Source organism: Balaenoptera physalus (genome assembly GCF_965194825.1).
Source record: "Balaenoptera physalus genome assembly, chromosome: 1".
NCBI lineage: Eukaryota > Metazoa > Chordata > Mammalia > Artiodactyla > Balaenopteridae > Balaenoptera > Balaenoptera physalus.
Window position 1 is genome coordinate 114,927,536 of NC_138882.1, and position 21,162 is coordinate 114,948,697.

Consider the following 21,162-nt stretch of genomic DNA (forward strand, 5'->3'; position numbering starts at 1 on the left):
CAGGTTGGCACTGGAATAAAGATAGAAATAAGCCGTTACATACATGATCAAATGATTTTTGTCAAGGATGCTGAGGCCATTCAATATGGAAAGGACTGTCTTTCAACAAATGGTACAGAGAAAACCGGATAGCCACATGCGAAAATATGAAGTTGGACCCTCATCTAACACCATATGCAAAATTTAAGTCAAAATGGATCAAAGATCTAAATATAAGAACTAAAACTAAAACTCTTAGATGAAAACATAGGGCAAAAGCTTCATGACATTGGATTTGGCAATGATATCTTGCATATGACACCAACGGCACAGACAACAAAAGAAAAAATAGACAAACTAAAGTTCATGAAAAATTTAAAATTTGGATATTAAGAGGTAAAAACTTTCAGTTACAAAATGAGTCCTCAGTGTGAAATGTACAGTGTGGAGACTATGGTCAGTAGTTATATAATAGCTTTGTTAGGTGATCCTTTTGAAATGTATAGAAATGTCAAGTCACTATGTTGTGTACCAGGAACTAACATAGTGTTGTAGGTCAGTTATATTTCAGAAACAAATAAGCTCATAGAAAAAGAGATCAGATTTGTTGTTACTAGAGATGGGAGCCAAGAGAGGGGGAATTGATAAAGGCAGTCAAAAGGCACAAACTTCCAGTTTTTAGATAAATAAATACTGGGGGTGTAATGTATAACATGATAAAGATAGATAACACTGCTGTACATTATATATGAAGGTTGTTAAGAGAGTAAATTCTGAGTTCCCATCACAAGGAAAAAAATTTTCTATTTTAAGCCCTAGAGCGGAACAACTTTAATTTAAAAATGTAACAGGTTGGGGCTTCCCTGGTGGCATGCTGGTTAAGAATCCGCCTGCCAAGGGTTCAAGCCCTGGTCCGCGAAGTTCCCACATGCCACAGAGCAACGAAGCCCATGCGCCACAACTACTGACCCTGCGCTCTAGAGCCTGTGAGCCACAACTACGGAAGCCTGCGTGCCTAGAGCCTGTGCTTCGCAACAAGAAAAGCCAACACAATGAGAAGCCCACACACCGCAACGAAGAGTAGCCCCCGCTTGCTGCAACTAGAGAAAGTACGCAGGCAGCAAGGAAGACCCAACGCAGCCAAAAATAAATGAAGTAAATAAATAAATAAAAATTTTTAATCTATATGCGGTAATGGATGTTCACTAAACTTATTGTGGTAATAATTCATGATGTATATAAGTCAAATCATTATGCTGTACACCTTAAACTTATACGACGCTGTATGTCAGTTATATCTCAATAAAACTGGAAGAAAAAATAAAAATAAAAAATTCAGAAATGTTCTATCCATTAGAGGCTCATAAAATTTAAAAATAAAATTTTACTGTACTTTGAGAAAATTTTTGTGTATTCTAAGACATTCAACAGAAAAAGGCAACCCACAGAATGGGAGAAAATGTTTGCAAATCACATATCTGATAAAACATTAATATCTAGAATATATACAGAACTCTTAAAACTCAACAGCCAAAAACTAAACAGCTGGATTAAAAAATGGACAATGAATTTGAATAGACATTTCTCCAAAGAAGAAATATAAATGGTCAATTAGCACATAAGGAGACGCTCAATGTATGGTATAATACGGGTGAACTATGGGGACATTATGCTAAGTGAAATAAGCCAGTCACAATAGGACAAATACTGTATGATTCCACTTATATGAGATACTTAGTGTTGTCAGACTCACATAGACAGAATGTAAAATGGTTGTAGCCAGGGCCTGGTGAGAGGGGGAAATGGGGTGTTATTGTTTCATAGGTACAGAGTTTCAGTTTTATAAGATAAAAAAAGCTGTGGACATGATGGTGGTGATGGCTGCACAACATTATAAATGTATTTAATACCACTGAACTGTACATTTAAAAATAGTTAAGATGGTAAAGTTTGTTATGTGTATTTTACCACAGTAAAAAAATGTTCTGTGAGATAAATGAAATTATACATAGTAAATAATAGATTCTTGTCCTTTGAGGGAGAACTTGATCTTTAAAAGAAGCTATAAGTTATCTGGGGCCTGGTTATTGTTTGGAGGGTTTAACTTGTTATTAACATTTTTGATTGAGAGTAAGATATAAAAATAATTTGGTAGAAGTAATTTTTGGATGGCCGATCATTTTTTAAGATAATTTTGTGTTTATAGTAGAGTTGCAAAAATAGTACATTGCATTTGTTATTTCTTACTCTCCTACAGTCCATGACAGTTGTTCAGTCTTTTCTTGTCTTTTCTGACCTTGGCACTTCTGATGCGAGCTGGTCAAATATTTTTTAGAATGTCCTTCAATTGGGGTTTGATGATTTCTCTTGATTAGATTGAGGATATGCATTATTGGTAAGATACCACAGAGGTGAGGTGCCTTTCTCAGCACATTTTAACAGGGGGTGTGTCATGTCAATAGGCATTACTGGTGATGTTAACCTTCATCATTTGGCTCAGATGCTGTCTGCTAAGATCCTGTACTATAAATTTACTATTTTTTCCTTTGTAATTAGTAAATATTTGGGGAGAGATACTTTGAGACTGTGCTTAAACTTTTACCCACTAATTTTAACATTCATTCATTTTTCTTGCCTATGGCAGTTATTTATTGTGGAGTTCTAATGGTGATTTTTATATTTGCCTCATTCTTTCTACGTTTATTAACTGGAATTTTTTTGTTAGGAAGAGTCGTTCCTTTTCTCCCCTTAGAAATTTCTAGTCAAGTTTAGTTAAGATCCAGTTGAACTTTATCAGTGTATTTTAATTTGAGAAGGAGGGGTTTGTGGTTCTTCTGTAAGTTAAGGGCTGAATAGAATCTCTAAACTCAGTTCTCTGGTGCTTTATAGGATTTTACTTTCTAAAGTTTACTTTTGTGTGGTTCTTATATTTGTTATTTTTGAAGTAATTTTTTTTTTCATGATAACCTGTATAACTATTGAGATGATTTTTCTGATTTCAAGTATCTCAAGTCATAAGTTGGGGGAACATAGCAAAATTGTATTTTGTGTTAATATATGGTTTTAAATTTTCTAATTTCCGTAACTAGTTTGGAATGAAAGCATACCTTTAACTTTTTTTTTTTTTTTTTCTTTCTCAGGCTTGAAAAGGAATATACTACAATAAAAACTAAAGAAATGGAAGAACAAGTTGAAATTAAAGTAAGCATCTTAGGACTTTTAAAAGTACTGAACATAAATTCATTAAAGTCAGTTATTTGGCAATAGATGTTATGTTGATATATTTATTACCTGTCGTAAATTTAGCAATGATGTTTGTATTTATTTATTGATAAATTTACCATCCCACTAGATTATAGTTAAAAACAGACATTTCAGAAACCAGAATAATGTGACTGAAGTGGTTTTTGTTCTAGTGTGAAAGAAAGCAGCTTCTCCCTTTTTCTGGATTTATTGGTGGGTCATCAGGAGAAAATACTTCTTTGGGGAAGATAATTATCATTTCATTTAAGCATGTTTTAAAAAGTTATAGAGAAGATAATCTGTAACATGCTGAGACTAACAGCATTATAGTATAAAGGAGACCAAATAGAGTAGATCATTGCATTAGAACTAATTATGGCTGCCTTAGAGATGCAGAAAGTTTTGACTAATTAAATTTTCTCATTGCTAACCAAAGATTATTTCTGAATTACTGTTCAGAGAAACAGGTAGATTTTCAATTTGAAGGACATGTAAATTCCCACGTGTACCTTAAAATTCTTGTTTGTATCCCTGTAGGCCAGAAATTGTTGAGGATCTTTGGCATTGTGTGAGCTGGGTGTTAAGGAAAATTGAATTGGCATTTATGCTGATATTTCAGGATGGAGATAATGAATAGAAGCATGAGTTAGTGAAGGAACTCAGTGACTGGCTGATCAAATTCCTTACCTTTTATTTTCCCCCCAACTGCCTGAAAAAAAAAAAAAAAAGAAACAAAAACAAAACAAATCTATTGAATGACTCCACTTTAAAAAAAAACTGTATATTTGGATGTGTCTGATTTTTTACTTCAACCTGGCAAGACATTCGATGACCATCTTATTTACAGTTCCCTAGCCATGTATTAATTTAGCCTTGCTATAAAATAACACTTCATTACTCACACCCCACATGCCTTTTTACTAGGGAATGGGTTCTGTTAAATTACTACTCTTTCTTACCATAATCCTGCTCAGAAGCCTCCTGGGAGACAGTCTCTTCCCTCATCAACTCTGTCTCCCTTTTATAGATGTTTTGTTTCCGTTTCTATCACCTACTCACTATCTGTTGGAAATAGATACTTATACATTTTTCAGAGAGAGAGAGGAGGAGAGAAGGAAAAGATCCCTGTGGATGTTTTTCCCTCTTTTTCTTTTTTGTTCTGTCACCCACCTGCTGCTCTACCATTTGCTTTTCTTTTAGGTTCCATGAGTAAGGATAATATTAAATCCATACCCTTCACTTCAACCTACTGAAAGTAAAAAGTATACCATCCTGATGAGTGGGGAGAGAGCATGGGTTATTGCATACCACGAATATTTGGAACTGCAAATCAAGAATCTGAGGATGGGGAAGCCATCCTGTTCATTTCATCATGCTTGTAGTTGCAAAAAAATAAAAAATAAATTAACAGTTCTATGAACAGTCCTTGCTCTTGAAGAAGTTTTTTTAAAATTAAGTCACATGAATGTAGGAATAGCAAAAAGCCTTTTCAAAAAGATCTAGCAGACATTAGCCTATATTTGCAGTCTTTTTCAAATTTTGATTTTTGGGGAAAGTTATAGTTCATATACCTCATAAAATACTTTCGAGTATGTTTTAGGCAAAAACAGATGGCACAAAGTTGTTTATAGAGAAGAATCTGGGGGAAAAATGTTTAAAAAGTTAGTGGAGTGCATTGGATAAATAAATACGCTGATCTCAGAGACAGTTCCTTTTATAAAATCTTGTTTCCACATAGTTCTTTTTTTACTCTTGTACCATTTTCATTCCTTTCTTCATTCCTCCTGCCCTCTGAAGGGCAAAGCCAAAACAATTTTTGTGTAACTGTACTTTTTTAACTTCATGTTTGCATATGTCTGATTTTTTAGTTGGACCTGGCAATTCATCTCATTCGCAACCAGAAGACCACCTTATTTACAATTAATTAGCCATGTATCATGGAGCCTCTCTCTTCATTGGGAAATGTCACTTCCTTATTCACATTCCCTTCCCCTCCCCCAAAGTCCCTTTTACAAGGGAATGAATTCTGTTAAACTAGTACTTTCTTGCCTTGGTTCTCCTCAAAAGCCTTCAGGGAGATAATCTTACACTGTTCTTTACACAAATAGTATGATCATAATTATGTGATGTTTTGATACAGAAGTAAAAAAATCAGCCTTTGATGCTGTGACATGTGTTTAAGGTTTGACCTTCGGGTCAGTGACCTTTACGCTAAGAATTATATCTGTCAGCTCCCTGATCAAGATGGTGACTTTCAAGTATTTTCCATTCCTTTTCTGAGGTGTTACAGGAAGATTTTGATAATAATGATTTTATACGGTAGATCTTACATTTTACTGTGCGAGATTTTTGTTAATAGAAACACCTTTGTCAGTATCTTCTTCCAATCTCTTGATGTTCCACCTGAGGGGGAAGAGGTAAGAAATATTAAAATTCTAGCTTATGTTGGGATAAACCACAGATCTTTAAAAAAGAAGAGCCTTTATCCCCTACTCTATTTAAGATAGACATATGAATTTATGTTTAAATTTGTGTTTTGAGGTATAGAGATTTAAGCCCTGTGAAGAGGAGTTAGAAATTCTGACTGGTTTTTAGTCAAAATTTGGATATTTTTTCTTATTTCAAAAATTATGGAATATTCCAGATATGCTGAAAACTAGAGCGTAATATAAAAAATCTGTGTTTTCATGGCCTAACATAAAAAAAGAAAACATGACAAGTATTATCTAAGTCATCCAGGAATTATATTGAACAATCAATATAAAGTACTAGTACTGACACATTTATTCAACACTTAATATATGAAGGATAATTTACATACATTATCTCCTTTTATTCTTCCAATAACCTTATGAAAGGGTTGTTTATCTTTCTATGAAGAAACTAAGGTTCAGAAAGCTCAAATAATAAGCTAGTGATCATACTGACAAAAAGTGGTAGAAGTCAAGAGTTTGAACTCTGATTTGGGTTAGTCTGAGACCCATACATGTTCTTCAGTGTATACACACTACCACTCTGCAAGAGAAACTTTAACGTATTGTGATGTAGGAAGGATTTGGATGCACATTTTTTGTGGCATTACAAACTTTTCATTAAAAAATGAATAGCAAAAAAAAATGAATAGCTACTTAATAAAATCCAATGGGGATATAATAGCATAATTTATTTAAGAAGTCATTCATTTAACAGATATTTACAGTGCCTGCTACATGCCCAAACACTGTTCTAGGCACTTGAGATGTGTTTATGAGACAGACCAATTCCTGCCCTTGTGGTACTTACATTCTAGCATGGAAATCAGACAATAAGTAAAATGTACAGTGTTTTAGATTGTGATAAGTGTTAAACAGAGGAAAAAAGTATCTTAGGGAAGGGAAAATAAAATGATAGTGTTCGGATTAAAAGTTTAGAGAAGTTGACCAGGTTACCTTTGAATAAAGACCTGAAAGAAGTGAGGGAGCTGGATATATAAGGAGAGCAGGGTCTGGTCAGGAGCGTGCTGATGAGGAGTAGTGATGGGACGACATGAAGATGAGGGACGTGAAAGGAGGTAAGGTGTTGCACACTGCAGATAATGTAGGGAGTTGCTGAACATGTGAAGACTTTAGCTTTTACTCTGGTGAGCCACTGGGGTTTTCAGTAGAGAAGGACAAGATCTGACTTAAGTTTTCAGTGCATCTTCTGGCTGCTGTGTTGAGAGTATATTGCAGGGGGTAAGAGCAGAAGCAGGGATATTAAGTAGAAAGCTGGTGAAGTAATGCAGGCAAGGGGTGGTGGTGGCGCTTGGACTGAAGTGTTACGAAATGAGTGGATTCTGAATAGGTTTTAAAGGTATAGCTGATTGTGGAGGTGTCAGAGAGACAGGAATCAAGGACTTTGGCCTGAGCAGTTAGAAAAATGCAGTTCCCAGTACCTGCAATGGGAAAGTCTACAGGAGGAATACCAAGAGCCCCAGTTTTGGTTATATTAAGTATGAGATACCCAGGAGCTGTTCAAGTAGCTCCTCGAAATACAGTAAGTCCCCTGTGTATGAACGAGTTCTGTTCAGAGAGTGCGTTCGTAAGTTCAGTTTGTTTGTAAAGTCCAACAGAGTTAGCCTAGGTACCCAACTAACACAGTCGGCTATATAGTACTGTGCTGTAATAGGTTTATAATGCTTTTCACACAAATGATACACAAAAAAACAAACACAAAAAAATAAACATTTTTAATCTTATAGTACTGTACCTTGAAAAGTACAGTAGTACAGTACCACAGCTAGCATACAGGGGCTGGCTTCGAATTACTGACTGGAAGAGGGAGAGGAGGTGGAAGATGGTAGAGCTGAAGGATTGTCAGCAATAGGAGACGGAGGGCAAGGTGCAGTTTTAAGAACACACGTTCAAATCTTTGAAAGTTCGCAACTTGAAGGTTCATATGTAGGGTACTTAACTGTATTTAAAGTTGGAGTTAAGAGAGGACAAGCTGGAAATAAAAATTTGACAGTTATTGATATGATCATATTAAAAGCCATGAGAGTAGATGAGATTACCTGGGGAATGGATGTAGATTAAATAGCAGAGTACGAGAATTAAGCCTGAGAGTAAGCCAACATTTAAAAGTTAGGAAGACCAAGAACTAATCAGCAAAGTAGGAGAACACCAGGGAAATATGATGTCCTAGAAGCCAAGAGAAAAGAGTGTTTCAGAAAGAGAGAGCCATTTACTGTGTCAAATGCTAAAGAAAGGGGACTTCCCAGGTGGCACAGTGGTTAAGAATCCGCCTGCCAATGCAGGGAACACGGGTTCGAGCCCTGGTCTGGGAAGATCCCATATGCCATGGAGCAACTAAGCCCATGCACCACAACTACTGAGCCTGCTCTCTAGAGCCAGTGAGCCACAACTACTGAAACCCACGTGCCACAACTACTGAAGCCCACACACCTAGAGCCCATGCTCCACAACAAGACAAGCCACCGCAATGAGAAGCCTGTGCACTGCAATGAAGAGTAGCCCCAGCTCAAAAAAAGAATCAACACCAAAACAACCACATCTTATGAGCACACTGCAACTAGAGAGAGCCCGCGTGCAGCAACGAAGACCCAATGCAGCCAAAAATAAATAAATAAATAAATTTATTTTAAAAAAGAACAAGAGAGAATGTAAAATATATGGGCAAAAATGTAGGTAAGATGTTGGTTGTAGGATGTTGTGAAGTTCTATTGTGATTGCTTCAATTTTTTCATTGAAATCAGAAACAGGATTATCATCTGAGAGTGACAGTAGGGTGGAGGGTTGCTGGTTTGAAGAAAGAGGAGAAAGTATGAAATAGTGATCTAAGAAGGTGGGAGAAGGAATGGACTAAGGAAACACGTTATTGCTAGGATGCATTAAGAGTCCAACTGAATTTAGTGATTGTTAATTGAAATAAACTTTACGGTTTTATTTTTCTTTGGTCATATTTACTGGCTGAGGTGCAGACTCAAGAGTTGTCGGTGTGTTGACCCAGAGTAGTGGTTTCCCAGGCAAGTATGCTCACTACTAAAGAAAAGGGAAAGGGGGGATAAAAGCAAGGGAAAGTCTGCAATGATTGGAAATTAAACTTTGTTTGGGAAGAGAGGATATCAGGCAGTGAGGGACAGTGAAAAGTTGGTAGGATCCATGGATTATCCCAACGAGAAGGAGGATTATTGAGTTTGGGTTACTTCATAAAATGAGTAAGCTGGAAAGAACAGAGTGGTTTGTTTGAAACTGAGATTCCCCTATTTTGGCATATTTAGGTTGTGTTTCGTTTTTCATCATTAAAAAATAATGCTTATGTTAACATCTTTGTATATAAAGTTTTGTGGTACCTTCTATTTCTATAGTCAGTTGTAAAAAGTAGAATTACTGAATTATAGGGTATTAGTATTTTTAAGACATTCAGTATGTACTAAGTAAATTTCCTAAAGAATATTTCCAGGATATGTTCTTGGCAGCGTTTCCATTTCACTAATACCTTGTGTACATTAGGTATTTCATTCTTGCTCTCACTCTTAGTCTCATTTTCTTTTCTAATTTGGTAGGTCAAAAAAGTCTCTCTTTTTAAGTGTATGTATCTGTTGCTCTTTCTCTTTGTGGTTTTCACTTTAAAGTTTAGAAAACACCTTTTTAATTAGTTCTAGGAAATGTGATTAAAAGTAAGGATACTCAAAAATTAATGAGAAATCAGTCAAGTGGTAGATTTTAGTCATTAACTTTCCTATATAGCAGCAATAAACATTTCAAAAGTATCTTGGAAAAAAGAAATTCCATTTGAAATAAAGATAAAAGCATATTTGGGACTTACCTGGTGGCACAGTGGTTAAGAATCCACCTGCCAATGCAGGGGACACGGGTTCAAGCCCTGGTCCAGGAAAATCCCACATGCTGCAGAGCAACGAAGCCCATGCACCACAACTACTGAGCCTGCTCTCTAGAGCCTGCGAGCCACAACTACTGAGCCTGCGTTCTAGAGCCTGCGAGCCACAACTACTGAGCCTGTGTGCCACAACTGCTGAAGCCCGTGTGCCTAGAGCCCATGCTCCACAACAAGAGAAGCCACCCCAATGAGAAGCCCACGCACCACAGTGAAGAGTAGCCCCTACTCACCACAACTAGAGAGAAAAGCCCTCGCACAGCAATGAAGGCCCAATGCAGCCAAAATTTAATTAATTAACTAATTTTTAAAAAACGCATATTTAAGAATAGCCTAAATGAAAAATAGCGTAAAACCTAACAAGCACCGACAAACTTTGCAAAGGGTGTTTTTAAAGGATGAATAAAGGGGAGAGACAAAAATAACTACGTGTTGTATAAAAACAATCTAAAGAATAATTATTTTAAAAAATAGACAAAAGTAATAAAATTATATTCATGCACTAACTTTAAAAATATTATGAGCAACGCTTATCATTAACCAAGTATTTGGTGTTTATTAGGCAGTGTGCTATCTCGTTGAATTCTTCCAGCATCATTGTAGGTTTTATTAGTGTAATTTTCTAGTTGAGGAAATGGAGATTCCAGGGCACTGAATGACATCCACAGGTGTTAATTGTAGAGTGAGGATTTGAACCTAAACCTACCTCATTTCAAAACCTAGTCTTGGACTTCCCTGATGGCGCAGTGGTTAAGAATCTGCCTGCCAATGCAGGGGATGTGGGTTTGATCCAGGTCCAGGAAGATCCCACATGTCGCGGAGCAACTAAGCCCGTGCACCACAACTACTGAGCCTGCGCTCTAGAGCCCGGGAGCCACAACTACTGAGCCCACATGCCACAACTATGGAAGCTCACTCGCCTAGAGCCCGTGCTCTACGACAAGAGAAGCCACCGCAATGAGAAGCCCGTGCACGGCAACGAAGAGTAGCCCCCACTCGCCACAACTAGAGAAAGCCCGCGCGCAGCAATGAAGACCAACGCAGCTAAAAATAAATAAATAAATTTTAAAAATCTACATTAAAAAAAAAAAAAAACAACCTAGTCTCTAAACTACTAGTCTACTAGTAGTTAAGGTTTGAGGAGGATAAAAAACACAATATAAGAAGGGGGGAAATTACCTATACCAGATGTTAAAAGAGATTACAAAGCTCTAATTACCAAAATACTGTGAAGGTAACCCTGAAACAGTCTTTAATAACTGATAAAGTCTGTTATATTTTTCAACTCATCATGAAGTGAGTATCACACAAATGAGGAATTGATGATTTATTTAAAAAGTGGGTATTAAGACATTTGTGTAGGTGTTTGGGGGGAAAATGAATTCAGGTTTTTATAGCAAAATTTCAGAAGATTTGAAGGGGGTGGGGAGGGAAATCCAAGTGAATGTTTTTAGTTTTAAATTTTAAGCATTATTTCTATTGAAATATTAACTTTATTCACTCAATTGTCTGGTTGAACTTAACTTCCTAAGTCTTTTAGAAAAACAAAATGCTACTTTTTTTTTCATGAAATATGTTGAGAATATTTTGAGAATCACATTTATTTCTTTGGCTTTCCAGACTTTAAGAGCATTTAATAATTGCTTATTTGTGTAGACCATTATGCTATACATAATGTGAGTAGCCAAGAAATGAGAAATATTTTCTTTTCCTCAAACTATTTTGTAGCTTGAGATCACACATAAAGTAATATCTATTTCAAATCATCCAAATATATTCTAGTGAATACAGCAAAAATATTTAATTTGCAAACTATCTTTGTAATAAATAAGATTTATTTGTTCCAATTTGTGGTCCACTTAATAAGACAACAATAATTCATAGTCTTTTATTTGCTTTGTTCTGAGAATTTATATGTTATAAACTATATTTTAGTCTTTACTGGCAAAATAATAGATTGAATTAATAGAAGAATTTTCTGAGGAAGACATTTTTAGCAGGAATTTAGAGGAAGGCAGGGTTGGAAGAAGGCTAGATTGCACTCTAGAGCAAATTGGTACAAAAAGGTAAGAGGGAGTTTGAAATTATAATGATGGCAAAATGAAGGGATAACTTATATTGGTGAACTATACAAAAAGGAGATGATTTTTTACTGTAGAGTGTTTTGTTTTTTCATATTATTTTCCGTTATGTTGTCACAGGATATAACTATAGTTCCCTGTGCTATACAGTAGGACCTTGTTGTTTATCCATCCTATATATAGTAGTTTGCATCTGCTAATCCCAAACTCCCAATCCATCCCTTCCCCAACCCCACTTTCCCCCTTGGCAACTACAAGTCTGTTCTCTATGTCTGTGAGTCTGTTTCTGTTTCGTAGATATGTTCATTTGTGTCATATTTTAGATTCCACATATAAGTGATATCATGGTATTTGTCTTTCTCTTTCTTACTTACTTTGCTTAGTATGATAATCTCTAGGTCCATCTGTGTTGCTGCAGATGGCAATATTTCATTCTCTTTTTATGACTGAGTAGTATTCCATTTTGTGTGTGTGTGTGTGTGTGTGTGTGTGTGTGTGTGTGTGTGTGTGTATCACATCTTCTTTATCCATTCATCTATCGATGGACATCTAGGTTGTTTCCATGTCTTGGGTCTTGTAAATAGTGCTGCTATGAACACAGGGGTGTGTGTATCTTTTCAAATCATAGTTTTGTCTTGATATATGCCCAGGAGTGGGATTGCTAGATCATATGGCAACTCAATTTTTAGTTTTTTTGAGATCCTCCATACTGTTTTCCATAGTGGCTGTACCAGTTTATAATGTAGGGTGTTTTAGATTTAATACTTAATAGCAGTAATTTGACAGGGTTTTGGGAGTTGGGCCTTGAGCAATTAGGTGAAGTGGTTTTTTTTTTTTTAATCAGGTTTTACTCTTTTAACTATAAGAAAATGCTAGTAAGTTTCTTAAGTTGAAAACAACTCATGATAAATAATTCATTCGATGAAAACAACTCATTCTTCATATTTTCATAATGGAACTTTGCAACTTGGCATATACAACACATTACAAATGGAGGCTGATCTAGTTCTAAACTGACAATTTGATATTTATCCTATGAACATGCATTTTTCAGATTTCTTACTTGTTTATTTGATACACATTTGAATATTATTTGTGTAGTCTTTGCAGGAGATAAATGAGTTAGAATCTTTTCTATCTAATAGGGATATTAAGACATATAAGAAAATACTGGGAATTCCCTGGCGGTCCAGTGGTTAGGACTCTGCGCTTTCATTGCCGAGGGCTCAGGTTCAATCCCTGGTGGGGGAACTAAGATCCTGCAAGTGGTGAGGCGCAGCCAGGAAAAAAGAAAAAGAAAATACTGATTATGAGTCATTATGCTAGGTACAGAAAAGAAAGGGGTTATTTTGTATGTATTCTAGCTTATATTTAAAATTCAGTCACAGCTGGAATGATGAATGTGGTCATTTCCTTTGCCATGCATTTCTTACTCTGAGCCTTTAAGAATTTCACAGATGATAATGTAGCCATTTCTTGGACTCTTTCCTATTTATAAAAGGTGGTACATTTTATCAGCTATGATTTAGGTATCATTTTTCCTTCTCAGGAATGTTTGCAAGCAAACCTTTGTTTGTTTTCTTTTTCTGCAGAGGTTACGCACAGAAAATAGACTATTAAAACAGCGCATTGAAACATTAGAAAAAGTAAGTAAATTGCTACTTATGTAAACTTCCGTTGAATGCACAATAATTTTTCTATTTTAAATAAAGGCTCAAGAAATCTGGCACATGTCTCTGAAGTTGTGGTATTGACTTCTTAGCTTGCATAGCTTACTACTTAACTAAATAACTTGTCAATAAAAATTGATCATTAGTAGTCCTTGAACTCTAAGGTTAAAGTTTCAAACTGAGGTTATTATTAGAGTAACATATTGATGTCATTTGTTTTTGTTACATAATCTCTAAAAAGTATGTTCTTTAGGGGTAACCTAATTGAGAATCCATTCTGTATTGTATTTTAAAGATGAATTTCAAATGTTGCCCTGTCGAGCCATATGTTAAATGTGGCAGTGATTTCTTTAATGCCTTAGGATTGCTTTAAGTTTAGTCAAAATGATTGACTGATTTCTTATATAAAAATTCACCATGGTGTTTGTTGATTTTCAACACAGGAATTGTGACTAAACTTTTGGTTTTTAGAATTATTTTGATACCGCTTGTTACCTCTTCCTCTCTGTTTCATATAAAATAACTGGGTAAATGTGTCAATTTTACATTATTTTTCTTATTGTGCTTTTGATGTAATGTCTTTCATAGTCTTGTTCCTGTTGCTATAAGAATGTATTAAGTAATAAAAGTATAGCCTAAGAGTTTTGGTTTATTAAAGGAAAAACATCCGAATTCACAAACTCTTTTAGGTTTTTTTGTTTTTGTTTTTTTTTCTTTTTACCAAAGATGAAAATTAGTAGTTTAAAAAATAGTCCTCATGATATTGCCAAGTATCTTAGAATCTTCCCTGAAAGTCTACAGGTCAATATTTAGGAATGAAATGAATGAAGATATAGATTATTTGCATATTTGTCTTTTGTTTGAAAGTATTGATGGTTTCATATTAAATAGCATGGCACAAGGACAGGGTCTTTTGTTACATGTATATTTTTGTTATATAATAATTGCAGGTACATTATATTAAGGATATATTTCTTTCATCTTATTAGAGCTGGTTTGAAGGTAATTCTGCTTTTTTGGTAACTGCAAAAAGGTTGAGCTTAATTGTTTCTAAGTCATTTTGATTTTATCAATATATATTTTTTCCACTAAACACTCAGTTTATAGTAAAATGTACATCTTCCTAGGTGGTCTTTTATCTTTGCAGTAAGACATTTTCACAGAGAAAGGATTTTTATTTCATCGAGCCTTGAGAATAATAAAGGTGCTGTCTGAAAGAGTTAAGTTTGGATTTTCCTTCTAGAAAATTAAGTACCTTTTTACTGGCCTAGATGGCCTAGGTGTGTTCTTTAGCACTTAGAATTCTGTAAATACTTAGATACCAATTAAACTCTGTAACTGAAATGTTTACTTACTCAGTTATTGCTAGAGTTTATTATGGTTGAGCTCATTAATTTCATTTGTCATATTTTCCTTGCTTTGCTTCTTTGGAAGTTGCTGTTGCACAAATTGCTGTCACACTTTATAAGTGGAATTGCTTACTCAAATTCCTTCTCCCTTTCATATAAATGATTTGACAATATGGCTGATGCTAAAAATACTTAAAGTATGCTTTAAAAAGAAGATATTAGCTTGTCCCAAATAATGAAAACCCTCTTGGAATTTGTGTTTGGTCTGTTCTAGAAGCACATGATTTTCTGCAGTTTATCCTTATTTTGATATATTCTTTTTTAAGAATAGAAACACATACAATAAAAAATAGTTTTAAAATCTAAATGTCCATCTTAATTACAATGAAAAGTAGGTGGAATTTGGGTATGCGTTGTTTCTTCTTATTCCTAATTTTATCACCTTTATTTTATTTCCTTCTCTTATATTTCTATCTGAATTTTTCCTTTTGTAGGAAAGTGCTTCCTTGGCAGATAGATTGATACAGGTATAGTTTTTTTTTTTTTTTTAAGCATTTTCTCTAACATCTAAGGAAAGTCCTAAACCTAGAAATTCATATTTTAATGCATGCAATTTTACATGCATTTTTCTAGAAATAATTTTTGGGGTGGTATCTATGGGTGTAAACTTAATTTTTGATAATAGTGTGTTATCTTTATTAAAATAAACCCATCTTTTGCACGTTTTAGAGCTAACCTTATTTTAAAATTTATTCCAAAATGGCAATCAGTGGATTCTGTGAAATTAACCACTATTCATTGAAAACATTAGTCCTGCATGTACAATAATATTGCATGAATTGAATTTTTATTGACTGAAAGAAGAATTGTTCTTAAGATTATCAGATGAATTTTTCATTTAGTTTCCCAAAATTTGCTGGAGCAATAATGAGCTGCTGGCTAATAATTACTTAGGCTGTTCTGTTCTCTGAGGTGATCTTTTTTTTTTTTTTTTTTAACATGTCAAAGTAAGTAACTAAACCTCACAAAGGCAGTCTTTCTTGAATCTATCCTAAATTGCTTTACACACACAAAAATTATGTCCTAAGGGACAAGTGACAAGAGCCCAGGAGGCTGAGGAAAACTACCTCATAAAACGGGAGTTGGCCAACATCAAACAGCAGAGTGATGAGGCCAGTGCTAAACTGGAGCAAGCTGAAAATACCATCAGGAAGCTCCAGCACCAACAGCAATGGGTAAGGAGTCTGGTAGTGGTTTTGCTCACCTTTCTCATCCCCTTCCTTTAAACTTTTTTTTTTAAGCACAACTTCTGTGCTCTTGTTTTAAACAATTTTGTTTTCTACTTTAATTGAATTCTTAAATTAATCAATTTTAAGTTCTGTAATATTTAGAGGTCTTATTGTGGCCTAAAGACTCCTTGTTCTAACTTTTTTTTTTTTTTTCTGTCTACACAGTTTTGTTAGAATTAGGTAATGTTTTCCTTCCTTACATTATATTTTAAGTCACAGCAAATAAGTGATGTATGTCAGACCTGCTTTTTAGGTTTTAGAAATCTGTTTATTTATAAAAGGTATTTTTCCATGGGTAATTAATAAATCTTCTGATAGTTTTTGTTAATTGTGTACATGAGATACTACCCAACATGTAGAAAATATGTAACTATCTCATTTAAATCTTTGATAATATGGTGACATATCTTACAAAATACTATAGTCTTCTTACATCAAGACATTAAATTATGGGTTCAGTTATATGCTTACATTTTTTTCAAGAAGAGAGAAGTTGTGAAAATAAAAAAATGGACTTTTAAAATATTATGTTAAGTAACTTCGAGTACTAAACAGCTTCTGATTGATTGTACAGCTATCCTCAGGTATCTTTTGTAACTTAGATATTATTTTCTATTGGCAAATTCAGACAAGTGTGATATTAATCAAGAATATGAGAGTTAAAAAGAAAAGCCAGCTGTTTATCTTTGAAAAGATATTATTTCTTGTTTCAGTTTTCTGTTTTCAAGTAGGAGTTGGATTGTAACAGGAATAGGCGAAAAAAGTTGTGGTAAACCTAGAATTCTATATAGGTCTGAAAGGCAAATAGAATGACTTCAAGGTTGGATTTCACTAAGAAACTGAGAAACAACATTATCATCTTAGTATGAAAATCAGAAAACTAAAAGCAAAAAGAAATTGGTAATTGAAAAAAAGCATAACATAAAATTTTCCCTATTATGTTAATTGAATATGGTTACAAAAAATGAATAGCAGAGTGGTAAGAGAATACATTCATCCCTTGTTATCTGTGGGGGACTGGTTCCAGGACCCCTGAGGATACCAAAATTCTTGTATACTCAAGTCCCTTTTGTAAAATGGCATAGTATTTGCATTTAATCTGCGTATATCCTCCCATATGCTTTATTTTTTTTTATTTTTTGCACTTAGTAAATATGTTTTTATAATGAAAATTCTTGAAGTATAGCTTTGAACATATATACAAGAGTAGCACAATGTAAAACAAATTGAGATAATGTATTTTTTCCCTTTAAATCTTGGAATTGCTGTTTTGCTAAATGAATATTTCATTATAAACATTTATATTGTATGTTCAATATTTAAAAATTCATATTCACACGCAGTGTTGCTGTAGTCTCTACTACGTTAGTGCTTCATGCTGTCTCCCATATACTTTAAATCATCTCTAGGTTACTTATAATATCTAATACTGTGTAAATGCTATGTAAATAGTTGTCTGTGTATGGCAAATTCAAATTTTGCTTTTTGGAACTTTCTGGATTTTTTTTTCCTGAATATTTTCAATCCACGGTTGGTTGAATCTGCAAATGCAGAAGCTGTGGCTGTGGAGGGCTGACTGTACTAAAAAGATGGGAACTCAAATGTTTCATTTTGCCTTTGTATGAAATGTCAATAATATCAAAGCATAAAAATAGGAAAAGCAGAATTGGAGGATCATGTTGAGAATTAAGCTGAACTGAGTTATCAGTGTAATGTGATTTTGTTGCTGGGAAAGATAAGTATTATATTTACATTTAGTATAAGCTACAGTCTTTAATATAATACATTGGAGTCATAAATTATTAGTTTTATGGCATAGTTTTTCAAATAGTAAGACCTGGTTATAGATGTGTATCAAAGATAAAAAATGTTGGTTTATAATGGAAAAGCTAAGTGGGCAAGCAAAAACAGCCAGAATGAACTGAAGCTTTTGAAAATAGTTAAGTGTAACAAAAAGAATCTTTGTACTCTAATTCAAAGGACAAGATAGACCCATATTGTGGGGCTATGATACAAGTAGAAAGCAAATCTCTACTTCGATTTTGCTTCCATTTTTTTTCTCACTAAGCAGACATTCTCCTAAACTGAAATAAACTGTAAAGCAGACATATAAAGCAGTAATGCACAAAAATAGGTGAAGTAACAGAGTCTTCGTTAAATTTCCAGTTTCAAAGTAAAGTGATATTAGATATTAAAGTAACTTGCAAGATGATCATAGGAATATTATTTTTTAAAAAGGATTTTAGAAGATAAGAGATGCTAAAGGCTTTGAGGTTGGCAACTGCAGTTAGGTAATAGTGGTTAGATATCTCAGAAGAGGATCAGTGACCTTGCTGATGCTTCATTAAAAATTCCTGGAACATCTGGTTTGTGAACAATTAGAAAAATAACTTTTACTTGCTAAAAGCTAATTTACTATGCATAAGTCATAACAAACTAACTTTGTTTCTATAACAAACAAAAATTTTTTACAAGTTGTTGGTAGCGTCTCTCAGGATATCATTCTTGACAAGGTAGAGAAATACAGATGAAAATAGTAAACTTAAGTGGCTTTATAGGTGACTAACTATATCAAAATGGCTGTTCATGTTGAACTAAAGAGGTGTCAGAGGTCTTTGAGGTCTTTGTCTCCTACATGAAGTATTTCAGGAATGTAGGTAATATTTTTTATATATATAAATTTGTTTATTTTATTTATTTTATTTATTTTGGCTGCATTGGGTCTTCGTTGCTGCGCGTGGGCTTTCTCTAGTTGCGGTGAGCAGGGGCTACTCTTCCTTGTGGTGCGCGGGCTTCTCATTGCAGTGTCTTCTCTTGTTGTGGAGCACGGGCTCCAGGCGCGCGGGCTTCAGTAGTTGTGACATGCGGGCTCAGTAGTTGTGGCTCGTGGACTGTAGAGCACAGGCTCAGTAGTTGTGGTGCACGGGCTTAGTTGCTCCATGACATGTGGGATCTTCCTGGACCAGGGCTTGAACCCTTGTCCCCTGCATTGGCAGACGGATTCTTAACCACTCCGCCACCAGGGAAGCCCCTAGGAATGTAGGTAATATGTTAATGGTGAGTCAAGATTTCAAAATATTTAAACAGTCTATTCAGAATAAGAAACTAAATAAAAGATTATTTCATAGAAGTAAATCTATAGCCTTGCCTCAAAGTTTAAAACTTAAAGATATATCTTAGTGATGCTTTATGTAACAAAACCTTGAAATTGACAGCGGATCAGGAATTACCAATAATATAATGAGACTCCCTGCATTCCTTATCCCAAGTATAGTCTTCTAGAAGTATAATAATCCAGTTCAGTTCTAAGTAGCTTGTAGAAAATTTGTAGTGTTGTATCTGGTTTGAATACCAAAACTCATATGAAATGTTTACAGACTGTGTTATGGCAAGTATAGGAAGATGTGGAATCCCTGGATATTTTTAGACTCTACTAAAGAAGATTTTATAAGAACATCACAGGTATGGTCATTTTAAAGTATTTGAGAGGTGATCTTATGGAAAAGTGGTTAGTCTCTTTTGATATTGCTTCAGAGGGCAGAATGTGTTTAAGATCCAAAGATACAAAATCCTACTAATCGGAATTTTGACAAATGGAGTAGTTTCTTCACAAAGTAGTGAGCATACTACTGCTAGTAAGTGACCATCTATTGCTAATTGTCTTGATTACAGCCTTCCAATATAACAACATGAAATCTTCAGAATTCTCTAAGGGTTTCAAATCTGTTCCAGCAGGAGGTGTTGAATTACCAGTATAATCAACCACCACCACCACCCTCTACTGCCAGTAGTGTCATTTTATATGCTATAAATAGCTTTGGATTTCATATACAGAACTGAATTCTAATCCTATTTTGCTAACTTTGTGACCTTGGATACTCAAGGATTGGGTTTCTTTTTTTCTCTAAAATGATTACATAAGGCTAGATCACCTCAAGTCGTTCTTTTTGATTTTTTAAATGAACTTTATTAAGGTATAAATTACATGTAATAGAATTCATCAAGTTAAAATTAAAATGTATGGTTTGATATGTTTTGATATTAGTTGTATAACCATCACTATCACAATCAAAATGTAGAGTGTTTCCATCACCCCCATGATTTCTCTCATGTCCCTTTGCAGTTCACCTCTCTATCCCAGCAGCCTTTCTGCTTTCTGTCAGTGTAGTTTTGCCTTTTCTAAAATTTCATATAAATGGAATTGTAAGGTATGAGGCTTTTGTATCTGGCTTCATTCACTTAACGTATTCACTCAATTTTTTTCTTCTTGGCAATTTTTTTTCTTTACTGTGGTAAAATAGACACAACATAAAATTTACCATTTAAGTTCACAGTTCAGTGGCACTAAGTACATTTATAATGTTGTGCAACAATAACCACTATATTTCTAGAACTTTGTCATCATCTCAAACAGAAGCTTTGTACCCATTAAAAAAAATAACTCTCCTTTCCCCCCCCTCCACCTTTTTGCCCCTGGTAACCTCCGTTCTACTTTGTGTCTCTATGAATTTTCCTCTTCCAGGTAACTCATATAAGTAGAATCATACAATATTTGTCCTTTTTTTTTTTTTTTTTTTTTTTTTTTAATAATTCTTTATTTTATTTATTTATTTTTGGCTGTGTTGGGTCTTCGTTTCTGTGCGAGGGCTTTCTCCAGTTGCGGCAAGCGGGGGCCACTCTTCATCGCGGTGCGCGAGCCTCTCACTGTCGCGGCCTCTCTTGTTGCGGAGCACAGGCTCCAGACGCGCAGGCTCAGTAGTTGTGGCTCACGGGCTTAGTTGCTCCGCGGCATGTGGGATCTTCCCAGACCAGGGCTCGAACCCGTGTCCCCTGCATTGACAGGCAGATTCTCAACCACTGCGCCATCAGGGAAGCCCCCTGTCCTTTTTTTTTTAATGTTGCTTTATTTATTTATTTATTTTAAGATTTAATTGTATTTATTTTTTGGCGGTGTTGGGTCTCCGTTGCTGTGCGCGGGCTTTCTGTAGTTGCGGTGAGCAGGGGCTACTCTTCATTGCGGTGCACAGGCTTCTCACTGCGGTAGCTTCTCTTGGTTCTAGGTGTGTGAGCTTCAGTAGTTGCGGCACGCGGTCTCAGTAGTTGTGGCTCATGGGCTCTAGAACGCAGGCTCAGTAGTTGTGGCGCACGGGCTTAGTTGCTCCACGGCATGTGGGAT

At 35.0% G+C, this 21,162-nt stretch overlaps 1 protein-coding gene across 23 annotated transcripts in view; it reads left to right on the plus strand.

Annotated features, from left to right (window-relative positions):
• The window catches only part of EVI5 (ecotropic viral integration site 5), a 234,100-nt gene that overhangs the window by 115,972 nt on the left and 96,966 nt on the right, over positions 1-21,162 (plus strand). For 12 of the 23 annotated variants that reach the window (XM_082477022.1, XM_082477017.1, XM_082477016.1 and 9 more), the window contains 4 exons: positions 3,120-3,180; positions 13,271-13,324; positions 15,192-15,224; positions 15,786-15,932. In XM_082477022.1, the coding sequence (XP_082333148.1) occupies positions 3,120-3,180; positions 13,271-13,324; positions 15,192-15,224; positions 15,786-15,932 (295 nt within the window). Of the gene's footprint in view, positions 1-3,119; positions 3,181-4,422; positions 4,597-13,270; positions 13,325-15,191; positions 15,225-15,785; positions 15,933-19,363; positions 20,842-21,162 lie in introns of those variants that run through there. The other 11 variants (XM_082477024.1, XM_082477019.1, XM_082477031.1 and 8 more) reach the window with 5 other exon arrangements.